Source organism: Salvia hispanica, chromosome 6 (genome assembly GCF_029641045.1).
Source record: "Salvia hispanica isolate PSC_SH4W2 chromosome 6, Shi_PSC_v1, whole genome shotgun sequence".
NCBI classification, from domain to species: domain Eukaryota; kingdom Viridiplantae; phylum Streptophyta; class Magnoliopsida; order Lamiales; family Lamiaceae; genus Salvia; species Salvia hispanica.
The window spans coordinates 44,149,894-44,169,782 of NC_142697.1; the positions used below are offsets into that span (position 1 = coordinate 44,149,894).

General features: G+C 36.1%; 1 protein-coding gene and 3 pseudogenes across 1 annotated transcript; all 4 read left to right on the forward strand.

Annotated features, from left to right (window-relative positions):
* The first annotated feature begins 1,006 nt into the window (after positions 1 to 1,006).
* Positions 1,007 to 2,741, forward strand: LOC125208136 (berberine bridge enzyme-like 18 pseudogene; annotated as a pseudogene).
* A 3,787-nt stretch (positions 2,742 to 6,528) lies between these two features.
* Positions 6,529 to 8,326, forward strand: LOC125205783 (tetrahydroberberine oxidase pseudogene; annotated as a pseudogene).
* A 2,359-nt stretch (positions 8,327 to 10,685) lies between these two features.
* On the forward strand, positions 10,686 to 12,306 carry LOC148923868 (tetrahydroberberine oxidase-like). The gene has a single exon (XM_089059861.1). It carries the CDS (start codon positions 10,686 to 10,688, stop codon positions 12,258 to 12,260), a length of 1,575 nt encoding a protein of 524 aa, XP_088915987.1. The 3' UTR covers positions 12,261 to 12,306.
* A 4,090-nt stretch (positions 12,307 to 16,396) lies between these two features.
* LOC148923869 (tetrahydroberberine oxidase pseudogene) lies at positions 16,397 to 18,120 on the forward strand (annotated as a pseudogene).
* The last annotated feature ends 1,769 nt before the right edge of the window (positions 18,121 to 19,889 follow it).

Below are 19,889 nucleotides of genomic sequence, written 5' to 3' on the forward strand. Positions count from 1 at the left end.
TTTGGGCCGGACTCATCATTCAATTAGTCCTTTGCCTAGGCTCAAACTCGTCAGAAGCCCAGCCCAAGCTCATTATTATTAATCCTATATTTTGATTAATATTGTACATACCTATTTGTTTAATAAAATTATACTATTTTATTTAATTTTAAAATCATACAAAGATTATGTCTGTATGAATTACATTTAGATTTTTTTTATAAATAACACAACCAACTAATTCAACGATTATAAAATATTAGTTTGTATATAGAAGCAAACTAATTAGTCGCGATGAAATTTACAAGAAGCGAACAAATTACTCCCTCCGTCCCAGATAATTTGAGACACTTTGACCTGGCACGGATTTTAAGAAATCTAATGGAAAATGAGTTGAAAAAGTTAGTGGGATGTGAGTCCTACTTTTAAAGTATTAGTTTTAAAATAAAATGTGAGTAAGAATGAGTTAGTGGAATATGAGGTCCACTATAAAAAATGGTAAAAGTGAAGTGGGGCAAATTATGTGGAACGATCCGAAATAGAATACTGAGTCGAATTATCTGGGACGGAGGGAATATATTATACTAATAGATAGTTCATTTTTGTAAAATTGAAAAGTGCAGTCTAGTCTTATTGCAATGTAAATCCGACTTTTCTTCTCTTACCAGAGTTGCAAGATAATTTCCTCCAACTTCATTGAAAATCTACTGTGATTGACATTTGACTTATTTAATTGCGAGAACAAAGTCAATAAACTAATATAATTAGATACATGAATTTCATTATTTTAGCCGAGCGATAAAGGTATTTAACTAAAGAAGGTAGAATGTAGCTTTTATTTTTCTCGTCAAAGAACTTCAATTGGAAAAGTCGGCATATTATAAAAATTCAAAATGAAACGGCTGCAGCGAAATTCAAGCATCGTTCATTACTTAGTTATTGCTTGCGTCATTACCATGCATTGAAAAAACCCTATAAATATCACACCAATCCATGCAATATTTCTATAAAACACAAAATCTTATTCTCAAAAAATTATCATACATCATGAAATCTCTTTCCATCTCTCTATCATTCATATTTATTATCATATCGACGTGCTCGTTGGCAGCTTATGCCAATGAGCGCGACGATTTTCTCCAATGTCTCTCTCTCGAGACCCGAAATTCCTCCATTTCCAACGTTGTCTACACGACAAACAACACATCGTACACTTCCGTCCTTCAATCCTCCATCCAAAATAGGAGATTCGCGTCTGAGTCAACTCCTAAACCACACGTGATCATAACCCCGCAACACGAATCCCAAATCCCACCTATCATATCCTGCGCCAGACAAAGTGGTCTGGAAATCAGAATCCGAAGCGGGGGCCACGACTATGAGGGACTATCTTACGTATCCCAAGTCCCATTCGCGGTCATCGATTTGATCAATTTCAGCGAAGTCACGGTCAACGCCGAGGAAAAAACCGCATGGGTCGAATCCGGCGCAACAATCGGAAAGTTGTACTACAGGATTGCAGAAAAAAGCCCGGTCCTCGGATTCCCGGCCGGCCTATGCCCGACTGTCGGCATCGGCGGCCAATTCAGCGGTGGCGGTTATGGCATGATGGTCAGAAAATTCGGGATTGCCACGGATCATGTCATCGATGCGAGAATAATCGACGCAAACGGCAGAATCCTTGACAGAAAATCAATGGGCGAGGATCTGTTCTGGGCCATCAGAGGCAGCGGAGGCGCCAACTTCGGCGTAATCATTTCCTGGAAAGTACAACTAGTGGATGTTCCAGAAAAAGTAACTGTATTCACAGTGGACAGGACACTGGAGCAGAACGCTACTCAACTGTTCCACCGCTGGCAAAACGTGGCTCCTCTGATTAACCGGGATTTGGGGATTGGACTCTACTTATACCCATTGAATTCAACGGTTCAAGCTACATTTTTCTCTCTCTTCCTCGGCGGCGTCGAGAGATTACTTCCAATGATGCAAGAAAACTTCCCTGAGTTAGGTCTGGTAAGAGAAGACTGCTCTGAGGTAAGCTGGATCGAGTCCGCGCTATTCTTCGCACAGATCACCGGATCATCACCCGATAATCAGGATCCGCTCCGAGCTCTGCTCAACAGAACACAGAACAACGTCAGACACTTCAAAACAAAATCGGATTTCGTACAAAAACCGATCCCTGTGTTCGGGATAGAAGGCATCGTGAGATTGTTATTGGAACCGGAAGCGAGTGAGGGCCTCGTGTTCATGATCCCATACGGCGGAAGAATGTCAGAAATATCCGAATCCGAGACTCCGTTTCCTCATAGGAAAGGTAATTTGTACATTCTTGCTAGCACGGTGTATTGGGACGACGGCGATGTGGCGGAGAGGTACATGAGTTGGAGCAGAAGGTACTACAGTTACATGGCTCCGTATGTTTCGAGGTCTCCGAGGGCTGCGTACCTCAACTACAGAGATCTCGACATCGGAGTCAATAACCCTAATGGAAAGACCGGTTATGCACAAGCGAGCATTTGGGGTAAGAAATATTTCAAGGGAAATTTCGATCGTCTTGTTCGTGTGAAGACTGAAGTTGATCCGGAAAATTTCTTCAGAAACGAACAGAGCATTCCCGCCCTGTATTTCAAGTGAATTAAGAAGGGGAGTGAGTGAATTTGGTAATGCATTGTAGTATCCCATTGTTTTGTTTTATAGTGTTATTGATATTTGTGTATGTGATTATTTCTTTTATTATATTGTAGTAATAAGTTGGTTGACATACGATAGTTATATAGCAGTACTACTACTATTTTGAATTTTCAAGCAAACCTAAAAAAAATGTACTACTTTCACACGCAAAATTATTGAATGGTTAATTGAATCTTCGTTTATTTCTATCGTCTTGTTCAAGTGAAAACCATGGTCGAACCAAATGATTTCTTCCCAAACGAGCAAAGCTTTCCGGCTTCCGCCAATTGCTACCAAAGAAGCCTAGTACGGAGTATATTTTTTTAGTGACTGGTTTTTGGAGTGCAATTTTGACTTTCTATGTATGACAATCTTATTTGGGCAAAATTTTATTTTTATCATATTATGATTATAGCCATAGGCAGTGGCAGATCCAGGTGGGGGCAGGTTGGGGCGGTCGCCCCCACCATGCGACTAATTTTCCCTTATCCCGGATGTATATTTTCCATATCCGCCCCCTCTGTTGCCTTCGATGTCGCCTCGTTGACCGAAAAAAATAACCTTTATCGCCCCAAGCTCAATTGAAATAACATCCACAGACTTGCTAAGTTGTATGATCATGCCTCGATCCAAAAAATGATTTCGTTGCTTTTAATATTGATAAGCTTGTTCATCTTGCTATTCTTTATCCAAAGGACTTCACATTGACTCAACATACTGAATTGTTTAAACAACTTGAAACTTTTGTTGATGTTGTGAGAAGAGAGGCACGATTGAATGCTATTGAAGATTTGGCTAGCCTATCTCAGAAGATTGTTGAAACCAAGAAAGATAAAGTTTTTTCGTTGGTTTATTTTCTGATTGAGTTGGTATTGATCTTACCCGTAGTGACTGCATCTGTTGAAAGAGTATTTTCAGCAATGAAATTTGTCAAGACTGACTTGCAGAATATGATGGGAGATGAGTGGTTGAATGACAGTTTAGAAGGATACAATGAAAGATCCATCTTTGCTAGTGTTTCTAATGAAAGAATCTTAAAATATTTTCAAGATATGGATACCCGTAGAAATCAGTTGTCTCAGTTAACAGATGCTAGAGCTACTTGAATTGTAATAGACTTTCATTTTGCTAAAAAAACATATTGAAGTATTATATTTAATATTTTATTATTTTAATATTTTATTATTTTATTACGCCCTCTCCGTTTTTCAATCCTGGATCCGCCACTGGCCATAGGTATCTTCGTTCATTTTGGTTTTCTATTTCTTGTCTGACAATCCAAATTTTCGTGTTCAGTTCATTTCTTGCTAAAAATTTATTCTTTTTTTCAAGAAAAAGTCTTACTTAAGTAATACTCCTCAGACCAATTAATTAGTCAAGATTTTGTTAAATGTAGTAAGTAAATAGATGATGTAAATAGGTGTGTTGGCAATTTTTTATAATAGAAAAAAGCTCAAACCCTCAGACCAATTAATTAATAGCGAGTAAGGAAAAAGGTCACAATAAGCAAAATGAATCCAAAAAAGAAAATTAGCAACATCCAACTAAATGACTAATGTTTTTCAAAATAGAAATGTGATACAGGCCTCGTATCACACCATATCTTGACCAACAAGATTGCAAGATCTCAAACATATCTTCTTATTATTGTTTGATTTATATCTTTTTTAATTTATAGGGTTTAGATATCTTATTTACTCTTATTTATAGGAGATCTTTTAAATGATAAATAAACTTATTTGACCAAGGTGATGTGGCGCAACGAATGAGCGCGAACCTCAACGGTCAAAACTTAGCTATCGCAACTAACTTACATGAAATTACGACACTGCCCTTGGCATTTTTTTTTATTGTTGGACCATCACATTCATTATCCTATTGATTTTATATTTTAGTTATAGATCCAAATTTCCAGTATTTTATTTACAAATTTAAAACTATACAAAGATCATGTCTATATGAATTACAGTTGATTTTTTTATTATAAACAATATAACCAACTATTCAACGATTATAAAATACTAGTTTGTACATAGAGACTCTCACTCCAATCGCTACCTTGAATTAGTCGCGACGAAATTTATAAGTTATGGAGAAGTAACAAGCAAACTAATTAATACTACCACTAATGGATATATATAGTTCATATTTCTTAAGTTGAACAGCGTAGTCTTATCGCAAATTTGCAATTTAAATCGACTTTTCTTCTCTCAACAGAGTTGCAAGATTATTTCCTAGAACTTCATTTTAAATTTAAACTGTGATTGACTTATATCATTGTGGGAATAAATTAATGGGTATTAGATGTAAAAATTTCTTTATTTTAGCCGAGCGATAAAGATATTTAGCGAAATTAAGATGGTTAGTTAAAACATATTCCCTCCGTCCCATAAAAATACGAGCATATAATATGGCACGTGAATTAAGACACAATTGATAAAGTGAGAGAGAAAGAAAATAACAGTTAAAGTTGTATTACTGGATAATGAGACCGTATTATTATTAGTGTTTTAATGATGGTATAAGTTATAAATAACTTGATGTATAAGGGTAATAAATTGGGATAACTTTTCACAAACGAAAATGCACATATTTTTATTGGACTGACAAAAATGGAAATTGCACATATTTTTATAAAATGGAAAGAATAATTAATATACACTCTCTCTCTTACTATAAAAATAGAACACTTTTGAACTAACACGAGTTTTAATGCACAATTAAAAAAGTATAAAAGATAATAAAGAAAAAGTAATTATAATATTATTATGATAGAATTGTTTCAACTTATTAGAGAGATTTTTAAAAAAATATATAAGTTGCTATTGACATTCTTATGTGAGCATAATTTTATTTTATCCTATATTAATGAGTATCGGTTTCTTCAATCATTTTGGTTCTCTTCTTATTGTCTGACAATCCAAATTTTCCGTGTTTAGTTTAAAAAAGCCTTTACGTGAGTAAACTCAAGATTTTGTATAATGTAGCAAGTAAATAGACAAAATGTATTGACAATTTTTTATAACCAAAAAAAATCTCAAAGCCTCAAACCAAACCAACCAGTCAAATGTATCCAAAACACAAAAAGAAAATTAGCAGCATCCAATTAAATCAGTAACGTTTTTCAAAACAGAAATGTGACATTTTATTAAGATAAATAAGTACTGCTACTACATTTTTTTTAGAATAGAGAGTATTTTTCATGTTCTAATTGCTTTCCTATTTCTCACTAATATTTTAATTTATTACTGGTCATTAGTATTCCTTTGATGTGGTATTTAATCACACAATTCATGCCTAACATTTAGTGGTCAACTTATATGTCCAAGATACAACTTGCCAAAATATTTTTATTCTATCATTTAGTGGTCAAATTGTAATTTTTTATTGTCCCATGAAACAACTGGCCAAAAGATATAGCACTTTTTTTTGGAAAACAATCTATTTAATATTCTCACCCCTCCAGCTAAGTTGAGTTCCAATAAAATTGAATCATTTCTCTTATTTAATAAAAAACAATATATTTAATCACTCTTATTTTGTTCCATCACCTACTTCATTTTCTCTTATCTATTTTTTTTATCTCCTATCTATTTTATTTTTATTTAATCCATTCAGTATTCTAAGCTTGTGTGTCCAAAAATTTTCGATTAATTTAATTAAGACTGAGGTAGTATTATTAATCTTCAATATCTTATATAAACGTGGTTATTTAATTATCAATTAGAGAGTAGAGTTGCGCTAAAAGGCTGACTATTCATCATGACAGCAACTAAAATTGAATCATTCTTTTACATGTTTCTTACACGCTAGGTGTCTATTTTTAAATCAAAACTTTTAGGCCAATTTATGCATGTTCTATCTATAAAACTACAAGCTCAACATCACCCACAAATCAAACTAAAAACCATGAAAACTCAATCTACCTATTCTCTTACTATTGTAACATTTGTTGTCATATTGTTGTGCTCATCGACAACTTTTGCCGATAAACATAATGATTTTCTAAAATGCCTCAAACACGAATTCCACAACTACTCCTCAATTTCCAACCTTGTTTACACCCAAACCAACTCATCTTTCGTTACAATCCTACAATCATCCATCAAAAACCTTAGATTCTCAACACCAACCACACCTAAACCGCAAGTGATTATAACCCCGGACCACGAGTCCCAAATCCCGCCTCTCATATACTGCGCCAAACAGAGCGGATTAGAGATCAGAACCCGAAGTGGGGGCCACGACTATGAAGGCTTATCTTACGTGTCACAAGTCCCGTTCGTGATCATTGATTTGATCAATCTCAGTGAAATAACCGTCGACGTCGAGAATAAAACCGCATGGGTGGGCGGTGGCGCGACACTCGGTTCTTTATACTACAGGATCGCAGAGAAAAGCCCGGTTCTCGGGTTTCCCTCCGGCCTTTGCTCGTCCGTAGGAGTCGGTGGGCACATCAGCGGAGGAGGCTACGGCCAACTGATGAGGAAATACGGCCTCGCAGGAGATAACGTCATCGATGCAAGAATAGTCAACGCTGACGGCAAAATCCTCGACAAGAAGTCAATGGGCAAGGATCTGTTCTGGGCCATCAGAGGCGGCGGGGCCGCCTCTTTCGGCGTGGTCGTCGCCTGGAAGGTACAGCTGGTGGATGTTCCTGAAACTGTCACTATCTTCAGAAAAAGGTGGACTCTGGAACAGAACGCGACTCAAATCCTCCACCGCTGGCAATACGTGGCGCCAGTGGCGGACCGGGATTTGTTCATCGGAGTCACCGCAAACAGGGTGAACACCACCGTCGTCGCCTCCTTCTTTTCCCTGTTCCTCGGCGGCGCCGACAGGCTAATCTCCCTGATGCAAGAGAAATTCCCGGAGCTCGGGCTAGCGAGAGAAGACTGCGTAGAGACGAGATGGATCCAAGCCGCCGTCAGCTTCGCCGGTTACCCCGTCAACACGCCGCCGGAAGTTCTGCTAAACAGAAGCCAAGTCGCCACTGTGGAATACCACAAAATGAAATCAAACTACGTCCAGACACCCGTCCCGGAATCCGGCTTCGAAGGCGTGTGGAGATATTTGAAAGAAGCGGAGCCCGTGGGGAAGGGATACATCATCTTGATTCCATACGGCGGGAAAATGGCGGAGATTTCGGAATCCGCCACTCCTTTTCCTCACAGAGCTGGAAACCTCTACTCATTCAGTCACTATATCTCTTGGGGAGAAGACGAGAATTCGGGTTCGGAAAGCTACATAAGCTGGTCGAGGAGGCTTTACGACTACTTGACCCCTTACGTAGCAAGTAACCCGAGGTCTTCGTATCTCAACTACAGAGATCTCGACCTCGGGGTCAACAACGTTGTTGGAGATACAAGCTATGCGCAAGCGAGTGTTTGGGGGAAGAAATATTTCAAGGACAATTTCGATCGTCTTGTTAAGGTGAAAACGATGGCGGATCCGCGTAATTTCTTCAGAAACGAGCAGAGCATTATCCCTAACAAGTCCAAGAGAAATGGTCGCCTATTTCATGTTGACAAGTAGTAATTGTGATTGTAATTTTATTTTATTTTCTTGCTAAAGATATGTTCTTACGTGTGAGATTTAAGGCTATCACTATGGCCAATGTTTTAATAAACGGAACGGGCCGGGCTCGTATAGCATGTTCGTTTCGGGCTCAATACATTTAAATTCCATATGCAATTTGAGTTCATTACAGATTGTAATGAAGGGATTGACTAGTTTTTGGAGGGTAATTTCGATGTTTAATAATGGTGTTAAGATACCTATTTCCATAGCAATAAAATATCGACCCTAGCTAGCAAGGCATTATTGATTAGGGTAGATTAATTGACTATGTTCTATTTAAGAAAATAAAGTATTCACACACTTCTTATGTGTTTCACTTTTTTAATAAGTATATGAGGTTAGTAATATCTAAACCTGTATCTAATTAAAAAATATTGTTAGTGTCGTATTTGTTTGGTGGAAGAAGTATTATAAGAAGGCCGGTCCATCTAATTTTTTCAGAAATGATCATTATTATCCCTAACAATTCCAAGATAATGTTCGGCCGTATATAGTAATGCTGTATTTTTGTTGACAACAAATTGTGGTTGTTAGTTGTTACTTGATTTTCTGCATTTTTTACAATTTTATTCGAATTTTCTATTCTTGCACGCGATAATGATGTATGACTAGCTAGCTATGGCAGTTGTTTATGTTTTGTTAAATGCATATAAGATTTCTATTTATGGAAAATTATTGTTTTTTAGATCTCTTTTATGGCCCATAAACCAATCACCAATATATATTGTATCTACAATATATTTGAGTAATAAATTAACATAAATTGTATATTGTTTTTTAGATCTCTTTTATGGCCCATAAACCAATCACCAATATATATTGTATCTACAATATATTTGAGTAATAAATTAACATAAATTGTATATGGAGTACAAAATTGGACATTTTAGGTATTTTACATTTACAATAAATGTATCATCATCATGATTGATTATATTAATGTGTTACATAATTATCCTTCTAATGACTAGATATGGCAGTCTGTTTATGTTTTTTATGTTTTGTTAAATGCATATATAAGATTTCTATTTATGAAAAACGATTGTTTTTTTAGATAACTCTTTTATGGCCCATAAACCAATTACCAATATATAAAATGGTATCTATATTTCCATTATAATTACAGGCTATTTCCTCAAAAATCAAAGCCTTAATAAACACTTTAATTGATTTTAGATCCGTCCTTCAAGGCATATATGAGTATTAAATTTGAAATTATATGCTTAAGTATGTTTTTTGGAGGGCAACTACGACTTTATAATTTAATTCCAAGCCCATTACAATTAATGTAATATCAGGCCCCGTAAGGCACCTTAGTTTTGGGCTCTATATTAATTAATTCTATATCCAATTTGAGCTTATTGCATATTTTAATGACGGATTGACTAGTTTTTGGAGGTCAATTTCGACGTTCTATCTAATTAAGGTACCTATTTAATTCCATAGCAATAAAATACTTAGCAAGCCATTCTTATATGGGGCAGATAAGACACTACTTATTGAAAAAAATTATGGATTAACTCTTATTATAATTCCAATCCAAACAAAATTACCACAGTTTAATTAAGGGATTGAATAGTTTTTGGAGGGATTGACTAGTTTTTGGAGGGCTTTACAATTATAATAATATGGGGCCGGGCTTCGTATGACATTTCCATCTTGGGCTTATCCATTCCATATTTTAATTAAGGGATTGACTAGTTTTTGGAGGGCAATTTTGGCGTTCTATGGATTCTTATAATACACTACTTCAATAAGATCATAATACACTATTTAATGAGAATTATGGATTTAATTATTTAAGTCAGATAATAATTAATTATAACCCAAACAAATCTTAAAACTACAGCATAAGGGTGCGTTAAAATGTCAACACTCTTAAAATGACACTGTGACACCACGCTAGACTGCAATATTATAAACCTGCAATATCCAATACACCACGCTAGTGTATTGGATATTGCAGGCGGAAAAAATTGCAGTCTAGCGTATTGGATATTGCAGTCCGCGAAAATTTACCTTTGATCAATTTTTATGATTGCCACATGACAGCTGATTATTCGTCCATGTGTACAAATGATTGGCTAGGATTGGTGGTATGGTGTTACCTTAAGAGGTGTTGTCATTTTAACACGAATCATGCAGCATATTCACACTTCTTAGAAGAAATTTTTTAATTAGTCAATGAAGTTAATTTCTAAAAAATATTGTTAAATTTTACTGCTCCATATTTAAATATAGAGAGAAAGTTGCTCGATTTTCACACTAATAATGATTCCAACTATCACATGGACAGATATTTTTTCATATAATGTACTAATTTATGTTTACATGTTTGTGACACGCACGATAAAAGAAACAATACAAATATCTTAATTCAATCTTGGATGGCAATAGTCTTCCTACTAGCTATTAGAACAACTAGATCCAAACCCCCACAAACACAAACTACAATGAAAACTCCATCGACCTTTTCTCTTACATTAACTCTTGTTGTCATCTTATCTTGTACATCAGCAACTTCGATTGATAAACATGATAATTTTCTCAAATGCCTTAAACATGAATTTCACAACCACTCCACAATTTCCAACCTTGTTTACACCCAAACCAACTCATCTTTCATTACAATCCTACAATCTTCCATCAAAAACCTTAGATTCTCAACAACAATCACACCTAAACCGCAAGTGATTGTAACCCCAGACCACGAATCCCAAATCCCGCCTCTCATATGTTGCGCTAAGCAAAGCGGATTAGAGATTAGAACTCGAAGCGGAGGCCATGATTTCGAAGGACTATCTTACGTGGCACAAGTCCCGTTCGTGGTCATCGATTTGATCAATCTCAGCGAAACAACCGTAGACGTCGAGCATAAAACTGCATGGGTGGGAGGCAGCGCAACCATCGGCTCTTTATATTATAGGATTGCCGAGAAAACCCCGGTTCTCGGGTTTCCCGCCGGCATCTACCCATCTGTAGGAGTCGGCGGGCACTTCAGTGGAGGCGGCTACGGTTCATTGCTGAGGAAATACGGCCTCGCGGCAGATAATGTCATCGATGCAAGAATCGTCGACGCCAGCGGCAGAATCCTGGACAGGGAATCAATGGGAGAGGATCTGTTCTGGGCCATCAGAGGCGGCGGAGGCGCCAGTTTCGGCGTGATTACTGCCTGGAAAGTGCAACCGGTGGATGTTCCAGAAACTGTCACGGTTTTCAGAGTTGACAGGGGGTTGGAACAGAACACGACTCGAATTGTCCACCGCTGGCAACACGTGGCTCCGGAGATTGACCGAGATTTGTTCATATGGACCTTAGCATACAAGTTGAACGCCAGCGTCAATGTTTCCTTCCTTTCTCTGTTTCTTGGCGACGCCGAGAAACTAACGGCGTTGATGCAGGAAAAGTTCCCGGAGCTAGGGGTAGTGAGGGAAGACTGCATCGAGATGAGCTGGGTCAAATCCACCCAATTCATGGCCGGTTTTCCAATCGAAATACCGACGGAGATTCTGCTCGACAGAAGTCAGGCAAGCGGTGTGGGATACGTCAAAATGAAATCAAACTACGTGCAGAAGCCCATTCCCGAGTCCGGCTTCGAAGGCGTGTGGAGATATTTGTACGAAGCGGAGATGGCGGCTATCGTCTTGATTCCGTACGGCGGAAGAATGGCGGAGATATCACAATCAGCCACTCCTTTTCCTCACAGAGCTGGCAATCTCTACTCCTTCAGTTTTTACTTCTCTTGGGGAGATGAGAAAGATTCGGAGAGGTATATAAGCTGGTCGAGGAGGCTCTACGACTACGTGACTCCTTATGTCGCAAGATCCCCGAGGGCTTCGTATTACAACTACAGAGATCTCGACCTTGGAGTGAACAACGTTGTTGGAAAGACGAGCTATGCGCAAGCCAGTGTCTGGGGTAGGAAATATTTCGACAAAAATTTCGATCGTCTTGTTCGGGTGAAAGGCAAGGTGGATCCGCATAATTTCTTTAGGAACGATCAAAGTATTGTTCCTAATTATATTTAGTCATCAAGATTGCAACACAGTGTCTACTTAATCATTTTATGTATGTGTGTTTTACTATGAAGGGATTCTATATTTCTCTTACTTTTCTCTAATATGTCCATATTTTCCACACATATATTTATTGCTCTACACAAGGAATAAACATGCATGTTATTACATGGCAATTTCGACGTTGTATTTAATTAAGGGGACAACTCTATCTATGCAATGTAATATTGGACTACATTTGGGGATTGTATTCCTTCGTCGAAAATGATCGACTTAATTATATCAATTACATTAAAACATCTCACCGAAGTTGTGGGATGTAAAAATACATTGCAGTTTATGGGAGAGTTCTGCCTTAGAAAGAAGCTTTTGCATGAGCAACAGTGGACGAAACAGAAACTAGGGTGTCAACTTTAGTAATGCAAACATTGGTGAGATTCCAAGCCCATAAACCTAAGGGTTCCTCCACAAAGTCTTTCAACGGAGGGTGAGTCAGGGCGTAAGATCATATCGAAAGGCGTAGTCGATGGACAACATGTCATGAATATAATATAATATTCCTATACCATCTCTTATTGATCCCAGGGGATGGGAGCATGCTAGATTAGCCGAAAGATGGTTGTCTCAAGAGTGTAGGTGTCCCTATTCTCTATAGCATGGAGTAATAAACTAGAGATAAATTAAAATGCTGAAAAAAAATGTTGTTTTGACCTTAAATTTGATCACCATCTTTTTTCCAATGCCACAATATTAGTGTTATTTGGCCAATTTCGAGGGATACCAAAATACAAATTTTCATGTATTTACACACTCAATTTATGAATAATCAGAAAAAAAAATATTCACAAATAATTCACGAATTTACAGATCTTTAACCCCTAAAACAAATACTCTGATCAGCACCAATTTTTAATTTAGAGTTAGTCTGGCATGTCAATATAAATTAATTAAAACTTGGTACGTGGGATTTGGTTGATACTGAAAACACTGTTTTAAAATACTTAATCAGAAGGCTGGGTGCATTAGATTCTTTCTGCGCTTTCATATATTACTGTCGTATAAGTGATTCACGTTCCATTAATTACTCTTAGAGAGAAAATAAATGTACATTAATTGTACATGTACATTTATATCTAATTTGGGCTTATTGCATATTTTAATGACGGATTGACTAGTTTTTGGAGGACAATTTCGACGTTCTATCTAGATCTTATTAAGTATTTCAGAATAAATTTAGTTATGTGCTAGTATTATGTTCAACAAACTTATTTCCATATAGATGATTTTGTAATTATTTTAGAAAATTATGGAATTCATTGCAATCCATATCTGATGTTTTTAATAGTAGTAGTAGTACTATATATTTTGAAAGGAGTACTATATTCCAAGAATAATTTTGATCTGTCTAGCTTGTTCAGGTGAAAGGCCCAAACCTTTTAGTCCTTTACCATTCAATGTAGTATGGGACCAGGTTTCGTATGACATTTTCGTATTAGGCCCGATATTAATTCCATATCCAATTAGGGATTTTTGCAGATTTCAATGGAAGGGATTAATTAGTTTGTGGAGGGCAATTTCAATAATTAGTTTTTTTAGGGCAATTTCAACGTTTTATCAGTAATTAAGAAACTCCCTTGATCATTGGGTAGTAAAAAAATTATTTACCATTTGTAGAAAATATGAGATGGCACGTATTATCTTATCGATGGACAGACTAAAAAGATAAAATGAGAAACATATTGTGCCGCATATGGAATATTATTTACATAGCATAAAATATCAACCCTAGAAACATAGTACTCCCGTGCATCTCATAATAGGAGTCACTCTTATTGTGGGGCACGAGTTTTAAGAAATGTAAGAATTGTGTGTTGAAAAGTTAGTGGAATATGAGATCCACTTTTTTATATTGGTTTTATAATAAAATATGAGTGAAGTGAGTTAGTAAAACGTATGACCTACTTACCATTAATAGTAAAAATGAAGTGCAACTTTTATTATGGTACGGACCAAAATGGCAAAGTGTGGCTCCTATGATTGGAGCGAGGGAATATCTTGTTTGGGGTAAGACGCTATCTATATAGGATAAACACGTTATTATTTGGGGTAGATTAGATCATAAGACACTATCTTATTGATTTAATTCATTCAAGTCTTATAGTAATAATTTATAATCCAAACAAATCTCCAAATTAATTTACATATTCACTCTTCGTTGAAGTTTTATTTTTTAATTAATTAGTCAATGCGGTTAATAATATTATCGATAGTATCTAAAAAATATTGTTAGTGTTGTAATTGCTTCTTAGTTTTGCTTTAATTTGCTTCTCTCTAATTTTTTAACCTATCATCGTGCATCAGCAGCCGTTCTATTTTAATCACGCGAATCGCGATATAACCATTTATTCATCTGACAAAATCTTTCTAATATTTTTTTTTATCTAATTTGTCTTTAGAAACCCTGCCGGCCTAAGATTTAATTTAAAATTTTAATATCTTAGAGACAATAATTTTAACTACTCAAATGTTAGAATTATCTTAAATAATGACGTCCATGATTTAATTTAGGGGAGACTTGGGCGAGTTTCACATCAATAATCATTTGAACTAATCTATGGACAGAGATGTTTCATACTCTATCTGTTCCATGGTTTGGGTGTTTCTTCCTGCACAAAATTAAAAAATGAGTGTTTAGAATTTAAGTGGAGAGAATAAAGTAGGAGGGGGAAATAAAGAATAAAGTAGTCCGTATGATAGAATAAAAATTTTGCTGAAAAAATGAAACAATTCGAAATGACTCAACTACTTTGAGAGATCCAAAAGGATTATGACCAAACTACCATTGGACGGGGAGTACTATAAGTTATGTTTACATGTTTGTTAATCGAGCAATTAAAATACAAACGGGTAATTTATCTGTGAATTTTGGTCAAATTTTGGTTTACAAATTAATTTTAAAACTGTCAGCAAAAAACATCAAACAACTGATGTGTTTTAATTTTGCAATATACTCCCCCCGTCCCATAAAAATAAGGATATTTTTCATTATTTATAAAATATCGGGCCAAGATCGTCATTCTTTTTTTTGGGTTAAATAAGATCATACTAATACTATATCTAATGAGAAAATTATGGATTTAATTTATTTAAGTCTTATTATATTATACAAATATTGTTAGCGTGCTGTAATTGCTTCTTGAGTTTGCCTTGCTTTTCTCTAATTTCTGAATCTATCATTTTTGCTTCATAAGCCGTTTTATTTTAATCAAGCCTGGATATTCACATGACGAAGATTTAATATTAAATTTTAATGTCTTATATTAATGTTGATAAAAAATTAACTCTACGAATGTTTGAGTTGTCTTAAATAATGACTATAATGACGCTTTAAAAAGTTGACTCAAATAGATTACTATCTACTGGTGATCCACGACGTGGCATCTATAATTTAATTTATGGACAAAGTTATTCGAATTGCAAATCAAACATTCGAACTACTCCCTCCGTCCTCGATTAAGAGTCACACTTTTTCATTTCGATTTGTCACCAATTAAGAGTCACACTTCCTACTTGGAGTACTATATTTGGACATCAAAAATACCTTTAAAACACTTCATTTATTACACACAAAAAGTCAAAGAAGTCCTACATTCTACTACCTAACTCTATTTATAACACATTCAAACACTTCCTTAAAATCCGTGTCCGGTCAAAGTGTGACTCTTAATCGGAGACGGAGGGAGTAACATATATGGGCATATATTTTATTTTAATACAGTTACTTACTCCTCCGTTCCATAGTAGTGGAGTCATTTTGTTATTTTGGAATGTTCCATATATAGTAGTACAGTCATTTCAAGTCAACTCATTTCTTCTCACTTACTTTACACTCTCCCTTACTTTATTCTCTTTTATCTCTCGACCTTTTTTCATTTCCAATTTTTTTTTTTTTAACTTAACTCACTTAACACAATTTTTCTTAACTTTCATATCGGAAAGAAATGCATCAACTACTACGGAAGGAGTATAACTAATGTAGACGTGGTTGTCACAAGCACAATAATAAATTAATAATCAATACTAGTTTTCCATACTCTTTTATCTATAAAAACATCGACATTCATACTTACTACGCACAATTACTAACAATGAAAACTCCATCGACCTTTTCTCTTACATTAACTCTTGTTGTCATCTTATCTTGTTCAGCAGCAACTTCTGCTGATAAACATGATGATTTTCTCAAATGCCTCAAGCATGAATTCCACAACTACTCCTCAATTTCCAACCTTGTTTACACTCAATCCAACTCATCATCTTTCATTACAATCCTCCGATCTTCCATCCGAAACCTAAGATTCGCAACACCAACTACACCGAAACCGCAAGTGATTATAACCCCAGACCACGAATCCCAAATCCCGCCTCTCATATGTTGCGCTAAGCAAAGCGGATTAGAGATCAGAACTCGAAGCGGAGGCCATGATTTCGAAGGACTATCCTACGTGGCACAAGTCCCGTTCGTGATCATCGATTTGATCAATCTCAGCGAAATAACCGTCGATGTCGAGAATAAAACTGCATGGGTGGGAAGCGGCGCAACCATCGGCTCTTTATATTACAGGATCGCCCAAAAAACCTCGGTTCTCGGGTTTCCTGCTGGGATCTACCCAGCTCTGGGAGTCGGCGGGCACTTCAGCGGAGGTGGCTACGGCCCATTGCTGAGGAAATACGGCCTCGCGGCAGATAACGTCATCGATGCAAGAATCGTCGACGCCAGCGGCAGAATCCTGGACAGGAAATCAATGGGCAAAGATCTGTTCTGGGCCATCAGAGGCGGCGGAGGCGCCAGTTTCGGCGTGATCACTGCCTGGAAAGTGCGACTGGTGGATGTTCCAGAAACTGTCACGATTTTCAGAGTTGGCAGGACGCTGGAACAGAACGCGACTCAAATCATCAGCCGCTGGCAACACGTGGCTCCGGAGATTGACCGAGATTTGTTCATATGGGTCTTCGCAAGCAAGGTGAACACTACCATCACTGTGTCTTTCTCTTCACTGTTTCTCGGCGGCGCCGCGAAACTAACGGCGTTGATGCAAGAAAAGTTCCCAGAGCTAGGAGTAGTGAGGGAAGACTGCATCGAGACGAGCTGGGTTAAATCCACCCAATTCGTGACCGGTTTTCCGATCGAAATGCCGACGGAGATTCTGCTCGACAGAAATCCGGCCGGCGTTGTGGGATTCGTCAAAATAAAATCAAACTACGTGCAGAAGCCCATTCCCGAGTCCGGCTTCGAAGGCGTGTGGAGATATTTGTATGAAGCGGAAGAGGCGGAGATAGCGGCTATCGTCTTGATTCCGTACGGCGGAAGAATGGCGGAGATATCGGAATCGGCCACTCCTTTTCCTCACAGAGCTGGCAATCTCTGCTCCTTCAGTTTCTACGTTTCTTGGGGAGAAGACAGAGATTCGGAGAGGTATATGAACTGGTCGAGGAGGCTCTACGACTACATGACTCCTTTTGTCGCGGGTCCTCCGAGGGCTTCGTATTACAACTACAGAGATCTCGACCTTGGAGTGAACAACGTTGTTGGAAAGACGAGCTATGCGCAAGCGAGTGTTTGGGGTAGGAAATATTTCGGCAACAATTTCGATCGTCTTGTTCGGGTGAAAGGCATGGTGGATCCACATAATTTCTTTAGGAACGAGCAAAGTATTGTTCCTAACTATATTTAGTCATCAAGATTGCAACATAATGTTTATATGTTGTATTTACAATATGTGGGGAGTTACAATTTAATTACATATTACTCATTGTTATAGAATAAGTATCTCACGTCGATATTTACTATATATGTGTGTGTGTTTTACTATGACGGGGAGCATGCTAGGTTAGGCGAAAGATGGTTGTCGGTTCAAGAGTGTAAGAAGTCCCTATTCCCTGTAGTATAATAAAGTAAGTGATTCGGAAGAGATAAATTAAATTGCTGAAAAAATGTTGTTTTGATGTTAAATTTGATGACTATGTTTTTGAGTTTTTTCCAATGCCACATTAGTGTTATTTGGCCAATTTCGAGGGATACGAAAATACAAAATTTCATGTATTTACACACACAATTTATGAATTATCAGAAAATCAATATTCACAAATAATTCACGAATATACAGATCATGAACACCAATTTTTAATTTATGAGTTAGTCTGGCATGTCGATCTAAATTAATTAAAACCTGGAATGTAGGAATTGGTTGATGCTGAAAACTCTATTTTAAAATACTTAATCAGAAGGATGGGTGCATAATGGGTATTCTTTATAATTAACTTCTTTGACGCTTTCTATATATTACTGACTCATGGTGATTCACATTTTATTTTATTCACCAAAGTCAACTTATATAAAGTATTTTCATCAATCCAAATTGGGCTTTTAACCTAAATAGCTCAGCCCATTTTGTATTTAAATATGAGATATTGGCATCTAATATTATAAAACTTTTAAAAAGTTGGGTTTTTCTCACAAACTCTAAAATTGACAAATAATATCACAAACTTTATCTTGGGTCTGTTTTTTTCCACGAATGAAAAAATTCATGTTATTTTAATAGATTGAAGAATAATTTTTGAGGGTGTGCTTCAAGAAAAACTATCTTCAAATATTGAAAAACTTGAAACTTTCGAAATTGTGTCGAGAAATTATGAAAAAAATCGGTATCATAGTATTATTTGTGGGAATTTTTTCATTCATGGGAAAAAACAAACACGTGGTAAAGTTCGTGATATTATTTGTCAATTTTAAAGTTCGTGGGAAAAACCCAACTTTTTGAAAGTTTCGTGATATTAGATGTCAATATCCCTTAAATGATAGGCTTAAATATTCGCCTTCATTTTGAGCTTCAGCGAAATCCGTTAAATGTAACAGATTATTATTATATTTCTGTTCATAAAAAATAGTCTCATTTAATTTCTTTTGAGATATATATTCATAAAAAAATAGATTAATTTCTAAACATGGAAAGTCTTCCATACGTTACCTACTTTTTTTTCTCTTTCTCATACTTTATCTAATGTTCTCCTTCTTTCTTATTTTACCAAATTTCTTATTAAAATCCATGTCGTTCACAAATGAGATTATTTTTTATAGACGGAGTGATAGTTCATCTCTTTGAATGTATGAACTAAAATACTCCTTCCGTCTCCCACTATAAGCAAGTCATTTTTTACGAAAAAATAAGTACATTTTCTCTCTTCTACATTTCTTCTCTTCTCTCTTTACTATTCTACTTTTTTATCTCTCATATTTTATTCTCTCTTCACTTAACTTTTTTATAGAGTACTGTTTATTAATTTTTTAAATCTCTCAAAAAAGTGCTTTGCTTACAGTGGAACGGAGTGAAGTGAGTATTATTACTTCTATTATTTTCAAATTATATGCATGTTGTAGAGTAATACAGTCATGATTAATAAATAAATTAAATGAACACAACACGTTTCTGCACTTTCCAGACGACAATGAATTTGGATACATTACTAAATAAACTTTACAGTACTCAAATATCGGTATCGTAATTATGTAATGTCGTATCAATCATAATCTTCTATTCTGATCCCCTAAAAATAATTTACAAAATATTACCATTAAAA

Excerpts from the sequence above, each read along its gene's own strand:
- LOC148923868 (XM_089059861.1), top strand. The coding sequence starts at position 10,686 with ATGAAAACTCCATCGACCTTTTCTCTTACATTAACTCTTGTTGTCATC.